This window comes from Rhinolophus ferrumequinum, chromosome 20, assembly GCF_004115265.2.
Source record: "Rhinolophus ferrumequinum isolate MPI-CBG mRhiFer1 chromosome 20, mRhiFer1_v1.p, whole genome shotgun sequence".
Taxonomy (NCBI): Eukaryota; Metazoa; Chordata; class Mammalia; order Chiroptera; family Rhinolophidae; genus Rhinolophus; species Rhinolophus ferrumequinum.
In genome coordinates this window covers 10,618,526-10,638,506 of record NC_046303.1, presented here as the reverse complement: position 1 = coordinate 10,638,506, position 19,981 = coordinate 10,618,526, and the positions used below count along the sequence as shown (strand labels likewise).

At 44.6% G+C, this 19,981-nt stretch overlaps 1 protein-coding gene across 4 annotated transcripts in view; it reads right to left on the bottom strand.

Annotated features, from left to right (window-relative positions):
• PDE1C (phosphodiesterase 1C) overlaps window positions 1–19,664 on the bottom strand; it is a 424,317-nt gene extending 404,653 nt beyond the window's left edge. For all 4 annotated transcript variants that reach the window (XM_033088617.1, XM_033088620.1, XM_033088619.1 and 1 more), the window contains exon 1: window positions 19,142–19,664. In XM_033088617.1, the coding sequence (XP_032944508.1) occupies window positions 19,142–19,226 (85 nt within the window). In that variant the 5' untranslated portion in view covers window positions 19,227–19,664. The remainder of the gene's footprint in view (window positions 1–19,141) is intronic.
• Window positions 19,665–19,981: the final 317 nt, after the last annotated feature.

Below are 19,981 nucleotides of genomic sequence, written 5' to 3'. Positions count from 1 at the left end.
TTCAATTACAGTTAACATTCAGTATTACATTACTTTCAGGTGTATAGCATAGTAGTTAGACATTTCTATAACTTACAAAGTGATCCCCCCAATAAGTCTAGCACCCACCTGGCACCATGCATAGTTATCACAATATTACTGACTATATTCCCTATGCTGTCCTTGCACACCCATGACTATTTTGTAACTGCCAATTCGTACCTCATGATCTTTCAACAAATTGGATGATGCCCACTGGTGCCTTTGGTGAGGATGATCTTTACTCCGTCTACCAATTCAAATGCTAATCGCGTCCGTAAACATCTTCACAGAAACACCCAGAAACAATGTTTACCACCTCTCTGGGCATCCCTCAACCTAACCAAGTTGACAAAATTAACCATCACATTGTTTCAAAATGCAAAATAAAATATAAAAACTTAAACAAAGAGAAAATTTGATAATGCTGAAAATACTAATATTTTAAAAATCTGGATTTTTAAACCCAGGATTGTATCAACATAGCCTAATTAGTGGGTAAGACTAGTGAAAGTGGCTAAATACCTTATCACCAAAGGTACCATTATTTCACAACTGACTCTGACAATCTGAAAAATCTGATTAAAGAAGTCCTTGAGAAATAAAAGGTATATAACATATGCCTACCAAACACTGGAAAAGAGCAAAGGTAAAGAAAATACAGTCCATGGAAATGGAAAAACCAACAATGGAAAGAGAAATGTGGCATTTTTTTTCAGTAGAGAACACTGTTAATATGTCAGGGAGCAAAGCAAATATAACAATTATAATAATAATTATACTACTCTCCCCAATTACGTAAATTAAAATGATCAAATTGGAGCAAACAACAAAACACTGTACCTAAAGCACAAACAAAGCAGTAAACAAACAGAATAAGGGCAAAAACTGACAAGCTTAATTTCATGATCTGATGAAAAACACAAATATTCCCAACCAAGAAGAACTTCATTTAAAATGGTTGGTTTTTTATGTTTATTGCAACAGAAAGATGACGACATATTTTTCACTGGGGAAAACATGTCGATTACACATGTACAGAATGATTCGATGGCAAATTGTAAATGCATGTGTTCCTGTCTGCACACACCTGAGAGAGAAAATGAAGGGTGTTCACCAGGACGGCAGAAATGGGTTCAGGGAGCCTTTAAAGCTTTGGGGAGGTGTGGGGAGGCCTTGTTAACTTGAGTTTTTAACCATGAGAATATAATATACTCACATACACAAACAGAAAGGATATTGTAAATTTGAAGGAAGAAAACGGTAAATACCACTTAGTAGTATGTATCCAGGGAATCATTTATATTGAAAAAGAATAAAATTGATAGGAAATATATAATTCTCATAAACGCTATAAAACAAGTTACAGTGTAGCAAAATATAGATAAAGCTAATACTGAAATAGGAAGATAAATTTACAAGAACAAAGCATAATAATGAGAAAGCTTTAACAAACAAGTAGACTTCATCAGGTCAATCAGCCAAAAAAATAAAGGAGCTGAATAATGGTATTAATATAATTATTAATATGGATAATTAGTTTGGAGTATATAATTTTAACTAAATTAATTTAATAAATGTATTGAATGATATACATGAAAACAGAAAATATGGCCTGTTTTTCAGTGCGCATGGAACATTTTTTAAAGATTATTTAGAATTAAACCATATAGGAAGTTGCTAAATCATGCTCTTAACTACAACACTACCAAAAAATCCTACAGACTTTTGAGTGCAAGCTAACAAACTTAAAGTCCATCAAGAAGTAAAACCAGCAAGAATAATCAAGAACATTTTGAAAACAATGAATGAATGTAGCCTTGCCATACTGGATATTAAAATGTATCACAAATAACTATGTAACATCACACTAGCATAGGAAAAGACTGACTGATAGAAGAATGAAACAGAAATTCCAAAAGGAGACTCAGATGTGTATATGTATAGGTGTGTAACACAATTGTTTCATGAAATTAATGTTTTCGATCAGTGCAGGAAAAAATGGATAAATTTAGAAGGGAAACAAAGTTAAATCTCATCACAAAATAACTTTTAGATGAATTAAAAGACTTCAGTTAAAGATTTTGTAAAAATAAAACTATAAAGTACTAGAAGAACACAGTGATGCATATCTTCATAATCTCTTCAATATGGATTTTTCTAAATACAAACAATAAATGAAAAGAAAGATTGGTTTATTTTAAAATTTAATGTCTGAACGTCAAACAAGTTTAATTTAAAAGGCATATTTACAAATGGTGAAAATTATTTGCAGCAAAGATCACCAAAGTTTAATAGGCTTAATATATAAAGTTTATATAAATTAGAGAACACTCCAATAGAAAAGAGAATATACTATTTATAAAGAAATATAATGTTATTTATAAAAGAAACAATACATGAGAAAAAAGGTTCAAACTCAGAAATAATCAAATGAATTAACAGAAGAGATGTGTGCCATTTTTTGACCTGTCAAATTACAACTTTTTTAAAGATTGAGATCCCATATAAGCTAAGAGTCAACTGGCAAACACATACTCTCTGTGTGGAATTGTAAACTGGTTCAACATGGGGGAGGGGGGTTAAAATATATACTGCAAATGCTTCAAAAATATTCAACTCTTCCTACTCACTAACTTTACTTCTAAGAAGTTATCCTAAAGCAAAAAGGATTTATAAAGATATAAAAGCAACAATAGTTACTAAGTGGTATTTGGGACAGCAAGAAAGAAGAATTTAAACGTCTAACAAAAGAGACCAGCTAAATAAACCATGGTACCTTAAAAACTCCATTGAAAAAAGACTATTGCTATGAAATGATAGTAATTATACATTGTTACATAGGGGGAAATGTAAACAACAATCCAGTAATGGTCCCATATGTAAAAAATAATGAATGTACATATGTGTTACAACTCAAGCAGGAAAAAACATAGCTTTATCAAAATGTTAGTAGTGAGTCTCTGGACACGTTGATATTACAAGTAGGATTTTGTGTTCTCCTTGCCAATCTTTATTTTATAAGTTTTTCCACAATCAACATGTACAACTTACATAATAGTTGTTCAAATAATAACAAGGATAGCGGTGATATCACGCTGAAAAATGGTGAAGCTTTTTCTCCTTTCAAAAGCGTTAATGTGCTAGTTCTTTCACTCCTTAGCATGAAAGCGAGTACCATGGATTCCCATTAATGGAAAAAGACGTGGCTTGCCATCACCCTGAGGGACACTTTCAGTGGGATGATTACAGCTGCTATGACAACAAGGGGAGGATGTGATGTCACACAATGATCCAGCGACTGTGATATTCCCATCCCAGTGCAGAGCTCACACTGCCAGCTGGACATCCAGCGGAGACTTCATTAAGGGCATCTGCTCGGTAATTACTATAAGTTTTCCCCTCGTCGTGCCTCCAACTCTGAAAACAGTCTCACGCAAAGGGCCTCCATCCCCCACTTCATCCGAGCTCAGACTGACAGCCCCCAGAGACCTGGGGTCAAGTGTCAGCAGCCTGTAAATGCATCTTTGATCAACAGGGACCAGGAAGAAAGAAGCAGCCAGAAGACTCTCACGGAAGCAGATGTGAACTCAAGCCTCAAGGCGTTTAACTGAGGGACCTGTATCGCATCTCCCTACCGGTAGAATGTTTAAATATTGCCATGTCCACTAGACAAAACCTACTACACCTCTAACCCACGGAAAAGAAGCGCACAGAGCCATGACTTCACAGCAAGCCAGAGAATCAATTGCAATCTTTGAATGCGTAATGAATTCTCCAACAATGGGTATGAAATCCTGAGCCGCTGTTCACACAGTGCTCAGCACAGAGCGGGGACAAGCTGCTGAACACAGAGCCAGACAGATCTGGTTTCGAGTCCCAACCCTATTATTTCATCTCCGGAGCCTCCGTTTCCTCGCCTAGAAACTGAGAAGAAGAATGAGTAAAAAGGGTCCTTGAAAATTAAACATAAATCTCTGAGCCTAGCTCCTGGCACTCAAAAAACTTAGTTTCCCTTTGAAAAAAAAAAAGAAAGAAAATCACAGACAACTAGAAAGATAGGTCAATGAATTAATTGGTCCCTCCTTAGGTCTTGACAGGACCACGGTCTCGTCCCTGGCCTCTCTCTCTGGCCACTCCTACTGCCAACCATAACAAGAACATGCTGTGGTGTTCTTCACATGCTGTTTTCCCTCATGCAGTTCCGTGACTCCCAAACAAAGCTGCACATCAGACTTCCGTAGAGAGCTTTCTAAAAACGCACATGCCTGGACTCCATTCCATAACTACAGAATCAGAATCCCCAAGGCATCGGGCCCAGAAATCGTTAGGAAGCTCCCTGTTTGGTTCTTACACAGCCAGTCCTGGCAATACTTGAAAACCACTGATCTAGTTAATTCCTACTTCTTTACAACTCGGTTCCAGGACCCTCATCCGTTGCTGGTGGGATTGTAAAATGGCACAGCCACTTTGGAAAACAGCTGCGCAGGTCACTAAAAGTTAATACTAATTCACCATACAACTCAGCAATTCCACTCCTAGGAATCTATCCAGGAGAACAAAAACATACGTCCACACAAAAAGTGGTACGTGAATATTTATGGCAGCGTTATTCATATTAGCCAGAAAATGGAAACAATCTATGTCCATCAATTGGTGAATAAACAAATATATCTATCTATCTATCTATCTATCTATCTATCTATCTATCTATATATATATATATATATATATATATATATATATATATGGACCTATTCAAAATAAAGCCGTGAAGTAGTTAGTTATATACATGGTGATGATTGCACACATAACTCTGCAAATTCACTAAAAATTGTGAATTGTACTTTTAAAATGGGTGGACTTTATGGTATGTAAATTATACCTCAATAAAACTGAATGAAGGGAAGGGAAGGCAGGAGGGAAAGGGAACACAGACAAATGAGTCCACACCTTTGGCGACTCCTGCAGTCGGTGAGACCGGCCTCCCTCAGCCTTTGTAAGTCCTTCAAACAAAACTGGGCCCAGGAAGTTATTCTTTAACATCAGTCTCCCCATAAGCCACACACTTTTAAAGAATGAGAAAATTGTCTAAAGTCTCCTTATATTTGCAGGGCAGTTAATGGGCACCTAGCAAATGTTTGTAAAAGAATGAACGAAGGAATGAGTGACCAATGGAACTTTCGGTTGAAAGAAACCAGAACGAAACATTCTGGTCCTAAGAGCTGAATACCCCGTGTGCCTCCCTCATACAAGGCTATGATCCCCCTCGTTGGGATGCTATAAGAGGAGACGTTAGATATTCCAATAGTGCTTGGACCTTTTACCAAAAGCACGTCTCCTAGGTGTAAGAAGAGCCCTTCCCTGATATCTCCATGCATAGTCAGGCTCACACACAGCCATGTGAGCTTTACATGCCCTGAGTTCAAGTTCTGCTTTCTTCACTTCCCTGGGAAGAGAGAGAGAGAGAGAGAGAGAAAGTATATGTGGGGGTTTGGGGGAGGTGTATGTTTGTATATAAAATGTGTATGTGTGTAATTGGTGAGACAGCACTGCCCAGACAGACCATGCTGTGAAATGCTCAGATAATTTTCACATGGTTGTGGGGTATCAGGAATAGAGAAGCGGAAATGAGCACAAAAGAGGGCTTAGGCACTAAGTGGGAGAGAGAGCGAGCTGAGTAATGTTAAATGCCCATACTTACAATTAAGTTTTAAAAAGCAGGTAATAGAATAGCATGGATGGGCCCATTTAAATATAAAACTGCAACAGACTATTACGTGAACCTAGGATAAACAAAATGATGGAAACAGACTTACCCAAATACTAACACAGGTCATCTCTGAAAAATGAGGTGTCCTTTCCTGAGTTCCTAAAATGAATATGGATCATTTTTCCAGGCAAATAAAATTAATAATCTTATCTTCATTTTCTTAAAAAATGAAGTAAGCAATTAGGAAAATCAAGAGAGCCTCCAGCCCCCACAGGCAGCCTGAGAGTTTGTCTGGTTTGCTCCAAAAAGAGAATGGATACTCAGAAGGACACAGAAAGGCCCAGATACGGAGGAGGAATGCCTCACACATGGTAGTAGCTAGTCACTCCACAATAGCGGGACCAGTCAATAAGCACTCCCAGAATGCTTTGCCACAGTACAGCCAGGGTGGGCTTTTGTGAACACAAATCTGATCATGTCACTTCTGCTTAAAACCATTAGTTGCCTTCCACTGCTCTTGAGGAAAAGACCAAACCCTTCCACTGGCCGACAAGAACTTTTGGCCACCTCTGCAGCCTCTTCTTGATCCACATTCCTCCTCTACCTAGCCTCCAGCCAGAGGACCTTTGCACAGGATCCACCTGGATGCTCCCTCATCCCCTTCATCAGGGAATCCCAGTCCTCCAGACGAGATTCCGTCCCACTACCGGCACTCACACCGCACCCCAGCCGTTCCATCAGAGGATGGAGCACAGTGACGCCACTCATGTATGGACTCTGCCAGGCTCCTCAGTTTCACTCACCTTGTATTCCTACTGCCTAAAACAATCGCTGAAAGGCTAAGTGACTGATTACAGGCCCTGGGCAGGCAGGGACCCTACAAAGTATGGGCCTAGACAAAAGCCAAGACGAGATCGTGGCAGGCTTGTGAGCCCTACCTGGCAAGGTAGGCTTGACCCTGCCAGCAATGCAGAGCTCCTCGGTGGCTTTAAACTGGAGGGCAGCAGGGTCAGCTGTGTGTTCCAAAAGAACACTCTAGCTGCCGTGTTGGGAGGCGTTTGGAGGGCAGGCAAATTCAGAGGGAGCGAGACCACTTGGAACTATTTGAAATCGCTTGGTCAGAGAAGAGAAGGGTCTGAACTAAGGCAAATGAGATGGAGGGGAACGTATGAACAGGAAAGAGTTTCGAGAAGAAAATCTACAGGACTTGATGAGTAATTAGAGGTGGGGGTAGGAACACAGGAAGTGACTGAGATGGTTCCCAGATTTCCAGTTCAGAGGCCTGAGCTTTCCAAAATGGAGAAACTGGATTTGCATCATGCTTCTGAAACCAATCATTTTGACCTCGCCAGGCCCCAGTTTCTCGGCCTGTAAAATGGAGCTGCTCAGGGTTCTCTTGCAGGGTTCTTGGTAGAATCAAATGAGACGATGTTTTGGGAAAGTGCTTCACAAACAGTAAAACCTTATCATTGTCATCGTCAGCATGGGTGAACCACCTGCATAATCACCCCTAAAAACAGTCTCCTTGAATAGTCACTAAGACCAAACTTTACAGTCTTACCCAGCTGGCCTAAATGCTGCCTCTTTTAAACTTTTTCACTGTCTCATGAATGACCCAGAAGACAAAGGAAGACAACGCATCTTGTTAGAGATGGGTTTCCCTGGGGCCCAGCAGATGGTCCTGCTGGCCCTCCTTAAGAGATGCGGGACTCCCCTTCAGTTCTCACTGACTTGACAAAATTTGAAAATCTAAAGTAACTTCCAACTGTTAAAGAAAGATGAGTCATTAGACACAATGAGCCTTTCTTGGAAATTGTAAACTAGTGACTTTAAAATAGAAATCCATCCACTTTCTCACTTGCTGCCTACATCCTATTGTGTTAATTTGGGATCCCTGTGCCCAAGAGTCAGATAAAACAATGCCAGCTTTCTCCTGGGGCCGCTCAGAGAACTGAGACTTCCAAAGGGCTGGAGGGTTCCCCTACTTTGTGATTCCAGGGTGAACATCTAAGCCAGCCGAAATACCTTCAGCTTTGGCAGGAAGTAAGGAAGGAGAAAACGGTAGGGAAATGAACTAAGATTTATGTGCACCTGAGATGGTCTCGTTACTGGACAAGCACTTTATGTACGTCATATCATATACAGACATTATTATTCCAACTTTGTAAGCTTCAGAAAGGTAAAGAGAATAGTCAGGTATCTATCTCATAAATGGTAAACATCAGAGCTCAGCAATTCAACCTCTGGTTTGTTCAAAAGTAAAGAAGGAATAGTCTTTCCACCATGTGCACCACAATAATTCTTTGAGGTGCTCCCCAATAGTCAAGATGTCTGATGCATAAAATATATCATTCAGCAGGTCCAACATAGCATTCCAAACCTCCCCCCCAATAAAAAAATAATACAAAGTGAAAAAGGAAAGAGCACTGGACCTGAACTCTGAAGACCTTTGAAACCCTCACTTATCAGTCACTGCTCCATTGTAACCTCTTGAAAAAGCTGGATTAGACCATTTATAAAAAGCTCTTTCTTTAAGGCTAAACAAGTGGTAGTAGTTGTTAGTGACACAAGTCCAGGATAGCTGATCCTTCCCTTAGGGTCTTCTCCCAGCCCATGGAATCATACCTGAGCTACTCTATTCTGTTATCAAGAAGAGAGATGGACCAGCTATGTACAGAAGAAGCAAGAAAAGGCAGGAGTCAGCAAATCAATTCATGTGGTTTCCTCTCGGAGAAACAAATCTTGGCAGCAGCACATGTGGACGAACAATTATGGATGCCGTGTTGTCTGGTTTGGCCCTCTGTCCAGCAGAAGCTGCCCTCCGACAAGTAAAAACCAACTTCCAGTAACTCTGCCTCCAAGCACTCCCAGGGCCCCTTGGGGAAGGCCAAGACCTGGTTCTCAGGCCAAATTCCTGCCACACTCCAGGGCCTGCCTGCCAAACAGCACAGAAGTGCCAACCGGCTCTCCCCAGAGCAGCTGGCACCAATTACCAGACCCAGCTGGAAGCCCTCGGCGCTCCAAAGCCACGGCCTGGTTGGAAATCCTACACTAAAACAAAGACAGCCTTGCAGCTGTGCCAGCGCTTGACCTAAGTGGTTGAACAGGGGCTGTGGAGGCAGCCAGGGGGCAAGCTGGTGAGCACCATCCTGGGAAGCAGCTGCGGGTCTGGGAGACGTGCCCGTTCCCTGGCTTCAGAGCCTCTCCATCATCACCACCAACAGCTACCAATTGCTGGCACCTAACGTGAGCTGGGTTCCTACATTCCTCATCCTATCGAACTCTCCCAACGTCCCAACAAAGAAGGACGCGTTATCCACATTTACAAATGAGGGACCTGAGGCTCAAGGCGGTTAATGAATGATCTTTCCGCAATCACAGGGACAGGAACTGCCAGAAATGGGGCTCTAGACCCAGGTCTTCTGCATCCCTTTCCTCTCCACTCTGCATCCTGGCGTAGGAGACCTAAGCATCCACAAAGGGCCTGGCAGGGAGAGGCTCACGGAGCAAAGCCACCACAGTGACTCACTGAGTCCTGAGAAGTGATTAGCTGGTTGAGGGGATGGGAACATTTGGAGGCCCACCTGGATTAGCAAGAACAATTGGACAGCCTCGGACACCGCTGCCCAACGACTCAAGAGTGAATGCCTTTTGGCAGAAGGGCCAGTTAGAACAACAGAAAGCAGAAGGCCAGCGTCATCCTTATGGCTTTTCAAGGACGGTACATATGCGTGTTTGATCAAGCCAGAGTCAGAGTTGGTTATTACTATTTTCATGTTAATAATAACATTATTGTGGGAATATGTTATGGGTATATATTATAAATTTGTAATAATATTATGAAAATAATACAATAAATATTTATATAGAACTTAACTGTATACCAGGTGCTATCCCAAGTGTTTGACATACATTCACTTATTTAATCCTCCAAAACCCTAGGAGACAGGTAATATAATTATCTTCATTTAACAAATGAACACATTGAAATATAGAGAAGTTCAGTAACTTGTCCAACCACACAGCTAATAAACTGTAAAGCCAAAATTCAAACCAAGGTAATCAAGCTCCAGAATTCATGCTCTGAATCGCTACTGCCTCTCAAAGCCAGCAAGCATTTATCAAGCAGAACCCATGTTAGGTGCTTCCATAACTACTATCTATAATCACATTTATTGTTCCTAACAAACAAATCTACTAACATGAATTGAAGTTTCACATCACATTAGAATGGAGCTAACCCAACAGGCAAGCAGAAACACTCAGAAATCTCCACCATTCCACCATTTCCCACTGGAATTTGAGATCATAAAGCGAAATGGCCAGAAAGCCCAGGCAGCTACACATTGACATTTTGGTTCCTTCCTTGAGTCTAGCACAATGATTATCTATATTAGAAAAAAACTCCAGAATAAAGTCTTGCCGCCTTTATCCCTCATCCAGAACACTTCACTTCTGACACTTCTGGTCATCAACTGTGTGGGGTTTCCCCACCACCACCACCTCTAAGCAATTCTGTGACACCAGCTGAGTGCCCTACAATTTAACTCAATTCTGATGCTATCTACCTGGAGAGAGCATCACATCCCACAGATTAAAGGTTCAGTGATATGAGAGACTGTCCCCCACTTCAGATGGCAATCACAAGTAGTAGGTCCACAGGTTCCCACAATTTCTGTCCAACTTGGCTACAACTCGGAGGTTCCCACGACCTCCTCCCCTTTGGATCTGATTATTTCCTAGAACAGCTCACAGAACTCGGGGAAACACTTCCTTACTTGTATCAGTTTATTAACGAATATGATAAAGGAGACAGTTGAACATAAGGCGAGATCTGAGAGGGTTCCAAGTGCAGGAGCTTCTGGCTCCGTGGAGTTGGGGTGCTTCACACTCCTGGTACATGGATGTATTTGCCAAACTGGGAGCCCCCCCAACTCCCTACTATTAGGATTTTTATGGAGCTTTCATTTCCAGGAATGTAGGGGTGCCGAAAATGCCAAACTTCTAATCGTGGCTTGGTCTCTCCAGTGACCAGCCCCCATCCGGGAGCCACCCACCATCCGTCGTTAGGACAAAAAATGCGCCTAGTGCCCTTATCACTTAAGAATTTACAAGGCTTTCAGGAGCCTTATGTCAGGAAGGAATCAAAGGCCAAATATTAGAACAACAGATGCCCCTCGTGCTCTGATCACTTGGGAATTGCAAGGGTTTTGGGAGCCCTGTGCCAGGAACCCAGGGCAGAGACCAACACACATTTTTTTCTATTATCTTACTTTATCAAATTCCCCTGTGAGTGAGAATTACCACACAAAGTTGTATACACAAAATCAAATCGGCTTCAAGAATAATTCCAACTCTGAGCTCTTATCTAGCCCTACATCCAATTTGCCTCCACTATGCTCTGAGCTCTGCAAAGCATCTTTCACCAAAAATTCCCAGGGCACCGCACTCAGCCAGTCATTCCTCTGTACCTTCCCTCTCTGAGAAAGCGACCGTGGCCTTCAGGACTAAGAGCTCACCTCCTTCTGGGAGTGGCAGGAACCACAGAGCTTTCCTTCCCCAATCAGTTCACTTACAGATGGAGAAACTGAGGCCCATGTTAAGTGACTTCCCCAGAATTAAAGAGCAAGTTAGTAAGGAATTAACCCCATCTCCTGATTCTGACTCCAATGTATGTTTTCCACTCCACTGCATTTCCCCCCATGGCTCCCCCTGCCTTTCCACAGTGCCTGTTCACCAAATGTTCCTGAACTTCCAATAAGTACAGTGCTATAGACAAATGTCTGTGTCCCCCCAAAATTCACAGGTTGAAACCTAATCCCCAATGTGATTGAATCTGGAAGTGGGTCCTTGGGGAGGTAATTAGGTCATGAGGGTGGAGCCCTCATGGATGGGATTAGTGCCCTTATAAGAGAGTTTGCTCCAGACGGATCCCTCCATCCTTCCACCATGTGAGGATACAGAGAGAAATGTCCATCTATGAACCAGGAAGCTAGCCTTCACCAGACACCAAATTTGCTGGTGCCTTAATCTTGGACTTCCAGCCCCCAGAACTGGGAGAAATAAATCTCTGCTGTTTATACACGTAAGCCACCCTGTCCACGGTATTTTAGTTATCACAGCTGGAAAGGTCTGAGACAAATAGCTAACAATCCTGAATGCCTAATATGTGCCAGCACGTGCACCAGAAGCTTGAGCCGCATAATGCTGTCTGTCCATGGGCCCTACGTAGACGCTTCTGCTTCTACGCCATAAAATAATTCTTCTTACCGCCATAAAATAATTTTTTAAAGCTTTTTAAAGATTTTCCAGGACTGCATTGGTATGAAGAATATTAATATTATAAACGAAGACATTTTATTCAATCTAAAAGTCTATTTTTTAATTCTGATCTTACAAGAAATTAAAATATTTTCATGGGCTCCTAAAAACACTGTGGGCCCCGGGCATGGTGCCGACTGTGCCCAGCAGATATCAGCCTTGCTCGGAGCTCTACTTGTATCACCTCATTTAATTTCCCAACCAGCAAGGGAGATACTATGTATTATGTCCATTTCACAACATAGGACACTGAACTTCAGCCATGTGATGCCACCTGATCAAGATCACAATGAAAGATGGGGTTCAGGATGTGAACCCCAGGTGTCTACCTCCAGAGCTTGTGATAGTCTGGACACTATTAAGTCCAGTGTAACCATCCTGGTCCCCCTTCCTGCTGTGTCCCAGCGCAGATCACCAAGCCAGGGTCAGACGGTCATTCCTACAACGCTGTTCTCCTACCACCCCCAGCTTCTCCATGGCCCCCGGCTGGATTCTGCCTGTTACTCTGCTCAGGTCTGTGGAAGCTGAGTAGACATGCCTGGCACCCTGTGTGGCTCTGGGAGGCACATCCGCCCATGGCAGAGCAGCGGGGTACCCAGGGCACATTTTGCTCTCATTCCCATCTGGTGTCAGAGCCCAGCACAGTTGTACAGGGCAGTTCTGGCCAACACTGACCCACCTGTGAGCCTGCCCACAGTGGACCCACAGACCCTCAGGTCACGCCCTCGGACCCTCAGGTCACGCCCTCGGACCCTCAGGTCACACCCTCGGACCCCCGCTAGAGCCGGCTCTATCACAGCATGATTTCAGGTGAAGGGAAAGGACATCGAGCGAACACGTACAATGTGACAGCCAGGCACTGCCCATGGCACTGCACTCCCCTGGCCATGGTTCACCCACGAGGAAGGTCTCAGTGGCCCCACTGATTCTGAGAAGGAAACTGAGGCTCAGAGAAGCTAGATGACTCGCCTGGCCAGCACAATAAGTCTTTGTGTGACTGCAAAGCCCAGGGTTCCCCACTACGACAGGCACCCCACACGTGTGCACTCCCAACCCCACTGTGACAGCCTCATTCCTCAAGACGAAGACACAGCTTCCCTTTGAAGTGAAAAGGCCGGGAAAGGGCGTTTTAACCAGTGCTAAGTTTTCTCTAATAACTAACAAAAAGCGTTTTAAAGGCATTTTAGAATGAGCAAAGCAATTTTTCCCTGCACCCCCATATTCCTTAACCCCCACCACAGCTCTGTAACTTAGGATCATGCTCCCCGTTTTACATATAAGGAAGCTGAGGCTCAGAGAGGTGAAGTTATTTGCCCAAGATGCAGAAAGGGGAATAGAGGGGGCGATGAGTGCCAGAGCGGGCACTGTGAGTCCCAATTTGCACGACCCCTCATTCCACATGCTCCGCCTCACTCCCATCCGGTCTCCTCAGAGACGTGAGGAGGAAGAGGGAATTAGGTCAACTGGTACTGAGAGGTGGCTGTAGAACATTTTACTTTGGATTCTTATTCAGTTCTCTGCTTCCTCCTATCACCCCCAACCAGTGTACGATGCCCATAGGTCTTGCCCCCACCCAGACAGACAAGACACTTGCCCAAAAGAGCACCAAGACCAGTCTGGGCTGAGGAAGTCCTCAGCCATATGCACCAAGGGAGGCCAGGTGCCTCTGTGCCTGGGCGAGAGCGTGGGCCACACCACTGCTGCATGCAGCCAAGTCACCCTGGCCTTGACCCACGCAGCTCTGACTGCCCCAGAACCCCTCTAAGAGGAACACCTGCCAGCAGACCGCCCCCACTTACCATGGGTTCCCAGCTCCCAGCACTGCAAGGATGGGACAGGGAACCCTCACTCTAGCCCCTTGGGCACCTGATTGCTATCTGGGGGCCCCTTGTTTTCCTCCACTGGGACAACCCCACAGAGAGAAACAGAGGGGCCAGGGAGCCGGTGGCAGTTGCTATAGGAAACACATCCCTCTGTTAGCAACACCTCTTCAGCACAGGCCTAGAATTTTCCACAACACAACTAGCTTCATTATTGAAGGAAGCTGCTTCTTTGCCATACGCCCCACCAACTTCACATTCTCCCAGCCCGTGGCTTCACCCACAATCTTCTGACACCATAGAGGTCATCACCGAGAAGAGAAAGAAAATGGGGCCCTCCCTGCGCCCCACTCTCATCTATAAAATGAGCATCAAAGGAGATTGACCGCGGCCCACTCACGTGCTTTAAAAAAAGTGCTTTTGTGTTTTGAAGACATACTTCAGTTTGGAAAGGGGGCAGTGGGGATGGGGAGAGGTGTGTGTTTGTATTTCAGACAGCTTCATGGAGAAAGTAAGAATCTATGAGTCAACTTAATACAAATCCAAAGAGACAGCCAAAACCCAGAAGACAAGGAACGTTCTTCTGGAAAACAATGATCCTGCACCTCTTCCCTCCCAGCCCCAGTCACACATCCATTCCCTGTGAGAATCATTATTACCACTTGTCATAATCATGAGTTCAATGGTTTCCTGGGGAGAGGACTGCCAAACCACAAAGGCTCAATGGCAGGCATTTTCTGGATGTGACACTTGTGCGATCTCATAGCTGTGTTTCCAAGACCTTCTGACCACATACCTGATTCCATGACTTGAGAAAATTCTAGAAAGAGGGCAAAAGACCAATAGTCCTGGGCCACAGGTGAGCCCGGGACTGAACAGTGGCCTCCAGTGGAGGCAGATCAACAGCTTTGTTTCTTCAGCCTCACCTTCCTCCGAGAAGCAGCCCCACGCCACCGTGGCAACGGCCAGCTCTTTCTGGTTTTGCCCCAGTCTGCACTGGCTCAGCCGACCTGGTTTCCCAGGTCTCTCTTCCTCGAGACAAGGGACTGGTCCCAAGGCTCAGACAGAAATAAAGTCCACTGTGGAAGGCAGCATGGCACGGGACAAACCCTGGCCTCACCAGTCAGGTCCGGTGTGGTTTGAACCCAACTCTGCCACTAACTAGCTGGTGACTCCAGAAAATTATTCATCTCAGGGTCTTAGGAGTTTCTTCTCCTATAATGGGGTCAAAACAGCTGCCTTTCAGAGTCGTCGTGAAAGGTGATCAAAGGAGCTGAATAAAGCACCTAGTCCAGTGCCTGGCCCACAGCCCACAGCTGCCTCGACTCACGCAGCCTTAACCGTCAGTGTCCCTGTAGTCCGGTCGTAGGCCCGTTCAGGAGCCCGAGGCTTCCGTGTCAGAGGGAACCCCACAGTGTTTCTTCATGGGGGTGTTGTTGGGCTTAGGGCGATTCCTCATTGTGCAGGACCATCCAGTACACTGCAAAACGTTTAACGCCTCTGGCCTCTGCCCACTGACTGGCCGTAGAGACTGTCCCCAGCCTCCCAGCATGGCCACTACCAAAAGTGCCCCAAATAATACAGCCCTGGGGAGTATCACCCCCGGTAAAGACTGAAGCCTTCTCCCTACCCAGTCTGAATCGGAAGTGGATGCCTGCCCTCAGCCCAGAAATGTCCACTCTCGGAGAGAAGTTGTGTCAGGGGCCCGCCAAGGAAAGTTTGTTCTTGACCTTGCCACAGGGTGGGTCATGCCTCCCCTCCTGCAGCGCCTCCAAAACCCCCATTGTCCTCATAGGTCTCCCCTAGCAAGAATCTCTTGAGCCGGCAGTTTCATAACATGAATTCCTTTAGTGAAGTCCTTTGACCCGGAGATTTTACATAATTAACAGACTAGAACAGGAAGTGATTCCTAATGACAGAAGGTCAGACACCTGAGAAAAGGACAAATCTGGGAACCACCAGGATCTCATCAGGATTCTTCTCACTGTCCACTTACTCTCCCTGCTGAAACTGTGTGACAAGCTGGCCACCACAGGGTCGGCTACAAGATATCTGGATGCTCTCAAATCCTGACTGCCATTGCCATAAACCAGTGTCGCAGGAATGATGAGTCCTGGTGCTTGGAAGAAATATTTGTCAGAAGAAGAAATATACATCACATACACAGATATGTACATGTGTGTATACAATATATACTATTGATAGTAATCATATAATTATGTGATTACTATATAGTAATTATATAACTATAGTGATTAATGTATAGTAATTATAATTATGTACTATATATAATTAATATATTGGTTACCTGTATAAGTAATATATATACATTAAGAGTACTTGCAAATTAATAAATGACAAAGTCCTGCAAAGGAAAAACATACAAGCAAGGGACAAGAGAAGGCAATTTTACAAAAGCAGTGAAAGAAATGTGGCATGGAGATATTACCTTCCACCTCTCAAACCGGCAACTTTTAAAAAAATTACAGTATCCAGTACTCATGAGAATGTGGTGAGTACCTGACAGATTGCTGGTAGGAGTGTAAATTGGTATTTCCAGAGGGTAGTTAAGCAATATGATTTTAAAATCCCTAAAAATACACCTACTTGTGGATGAAGCAATTGTATTTCTAGAAATTTATCCTTAAAAAGTATTCATGGATATAGTCAAAGATTTACTCTTTTTTCATTGTTTGTTATGGCAAAAATTAAGAGCAACTTAAATAGCCAACACTAGGAAATTGATTAAATACTCCACATGTAGCAGAAACAAAGCTAGTTAGATAATAAATAATAGATTACCAAACATTGTGATTGCATTTTGTTTAAAAAGAATTGTGTATAAACAAAAAAGTACTGAAAGTATATGCAAGAAATGTTAATGATATTAAAGTAGCACTGGGTAATAAAATTACAAGTGATTTTCTTTCTTTTTGATTATCTGTTTTCTAAAATATCTGTATTGGCCTAAAATTTCTAAAATGTCTCATATGGCACTTACTAGTTTCTACTTGGTGAAATGTTATGTATGAATGTGTCACATCACCCGAAAAGTACAAATTCTTTCAATACAAGGTCTGAGTCTGATTTGTCTTCATAAACTCCCCATGATATTAGCTTGGTGCCTTGAATAATTACACCAATTACCATTTAGTGAATGTTTGCCATGTGGCAGGCATTGTGCTAAATTATATCTTTTAATTCTATCTTTTCATTTTCACACAGTAAAATTCAATAAACATTTGTTGAAGGAGGGTGGGAAGAAGGAAGGCAGATGGAAACGAGTGAATGAATAAATGCCCAGAGCTGAAATAAGCTGGCAGCTCTCTCACCTGGAGGTGACCAGCTCACTTTGGAGGATGCTTCTGACCAGGAGACCTTACCAACCTGCCAGACCTTTTCTTCTCACGGGGATGGGAACAGGAGGAGGGAAGGGGTTGGGAGGGGGAGTACCACACTATAAACCTGGGGTTTAGAAGCCATGCTTTTTGGAAGATAAAAATCTCACAGAGAATTACTAGGTAAAACTTAAAAATCACTTCTGGAATTTTTCTTACCAGATTCAACAAAATTAATGTTAACATGACAATGGCCTTTTAATGAATCACTTTTGACCTTGGCAACTTTTAATTCGTTTCTACAAACCTCTCCAGCGCCCACCATCCCCGTTAGAGAGTGGAAGATGAATTGGACAGTCTCATCCGTAGGAATTTGTAGTGCAAGGAAGGCAAGAGATAGGTGCCAGAATAAATAATTCGAGGCAGGAGTGAGCTCTTACAGAGGTCTACAAGGCTAAGGGGAGTGCAAGGGAAGAAGTTCTTTCTGATGGGGAAGGAGGGCAGAGGAGGTAGCAAGTGAGGGCCCGGACAGACAAGATTTCTCAATGCACAATTGGGGGGACGGCATTCCTGGCTGTGAGAACAGCCCAGCAAAGGCTCTGAGGGGTGAGACAGGGTGTGTTTGGGCAAGGGCAAGCGATAATGAGTGGGTGGAAGAACCAGGTTTGAAGTGACAGTTGAGGCGGGAAAGGGAAGCTAAACCAAAATGGAGTGCCTTGGGAGGCAGGCTAGCGTGTTGAGACTTAATTCTGGAAGTTAGGTGTTCAGCCCAGGCCCCAGAAATCTTGGGTCACTTCATTAAAAGGAGCAAAAGGTCCAGAGGTGAGCTCGTCTCCCGCGGTCTCTTCTTACCCCTAGCAATTTCCTGCTACACCTCCAAGGAAGTGCCACCAAAAAGCAAATTAACATACCCCTCATTTTCAAGGGCTTTGGGGTTAAGTTCAGATTTAAAGGCACAGTGTGGTGACCTGAGCACACTCAGAAGTAGAAATACCAGAACAGCTCGTTGGCCCCTAGCTCTCCCCTACTGTTCTCCAAACTCTGACATTCCACAGAGGAAGTCTCCCTAGCTTTGCCCGCCTCCCGGGAAGGTGAGGAAGCAAGCTCTGGACCAGTTGTTTTAAAACAGTGCACAGCGTGGGACCAAGAGCAAAACCATCGAGCGCTGATCGCTTTAAATTCCGCCTCTAACAGGTCAGTCCTGGGGTCCTGCTCCCTCCAAGGGCCGTGAAGATCCCTCCAGCCCTCTCTGGTTCCCCTCTTGGTAAAGGGTTTGGGAGGGAAAGAAAACAGCGAGACACTGGGAGTCCAGAGGACAGCAGACAGCTTTTACGCCCTGCATCTCTCTCGTTTCCATCACTGTTGACACGTCTCTTGTCATTCCGTATTTCTATCGGTCTCTGTCTTGCGTCTCTGTCTCTGGATTTCTGACCTGGTGTCTTGGTGTTTCCATTGATAGCTCTGTGTCTGGATGTCTGTCATTCTGTTTTTCTGTGTGTCCGTCTGTGGTCTCTGTCTTCGTGTCTATTATACCCACGCCTTTCTGTCGCTGACTTCCCTCTCTCGGTATTTCTCTCTCGATCTCTCCACCCTTCTGCCTCCATCCCTGACTCTATCCCTCCTCTTCTGACTTAAGTTACTAAAAGCCCAGCAAGGAAATCGAGCCGTTACGAGAGGCACGATTCTGAAATAGCTTCAGCGGGATGCCAGGTTAGAGCAGCGGGAGGGGCACCGTGGGTACAGCCCTCGGCGCGGCGACCGGCCACACACGCGACTCCTGACTCTGTCGTGGCTCCCGGAGCGCCCCGTGGCTCAGCCCGACCCTGACCGCCCCCTCCCTCGCTTGGAAAAGACCTTCCCTGCCTCCGGAAAGGGTGTTTGCCCAAACCAGAAGTCACACAGAGGGTAAAAAGGGAGTGGAAAGTTCTCACCGATGGTGAAGCTGTAGCCATCGATGCTGAAAGTGGCACTCCGGCATTTTTTGAAGCCCTCTTTCCTGTTGCTGGCTTCCGTCATGGCTCTGCCGCCGGCGTCCCTGGTCCTCCGCGGCAGAGCGCGCAGCCCAGCTCGGTCCCCTCCCCCGGCCGCGCCACGCGCTGTCCCCGCAGGTCCGCCCTTGCTGCGAGTGGAGCGCGCCAGCTGCAGGCACGGGGACCGCTAAGTCAGCTAAGCACTAGGCACACGGAGGACTCAGCCAGCATCGCACTGCCCCATCTCCAATGCCAACTTCCAGGTACGACGAGAGCAGTGCTAAGAAAGGGTGGCACCGCGCACGGTGCGTGTGTATGGGGGCTGGGGAGTGCGAGCCCAAATCCCCGAGTCTTTTCCACCCTAGTCTCTGGGAACCGCTGAAGCCAGCGAGCTACAGGCACGTCTGTTTTCTATCTCAGCTTTGCTTTCCCCTCTCTAGAGGCTGCTGGGGTTTGGGGACCCAAGGGAATGGCTAAGAATTGGCGTCGTACTTCTAGATGTTTTCTCTGGCATGCAGGAGAGCTCCCAATAAGCACATCAACAGATGGAAAAGCAAACATCTGAGCCGGGCAGATGCTGCCAAAGTTTACTCCAAACAAGGAAGTCGGGGGAAAATTGCCACGCCCACTTCCTCCCAGCAGCTGTCCCCTAAACTAGCCTGGAGCCCCAATAAGATTACTTCTCAACAATCCCTGGCCAGAAGATAATTACCAAAGTAACCCATATTTGTGGCCAAGCGCTTTCACACAAAGACTCTAAACTGTGCAATTTACAATTTACAAGTACTAGCCCATTCCAAA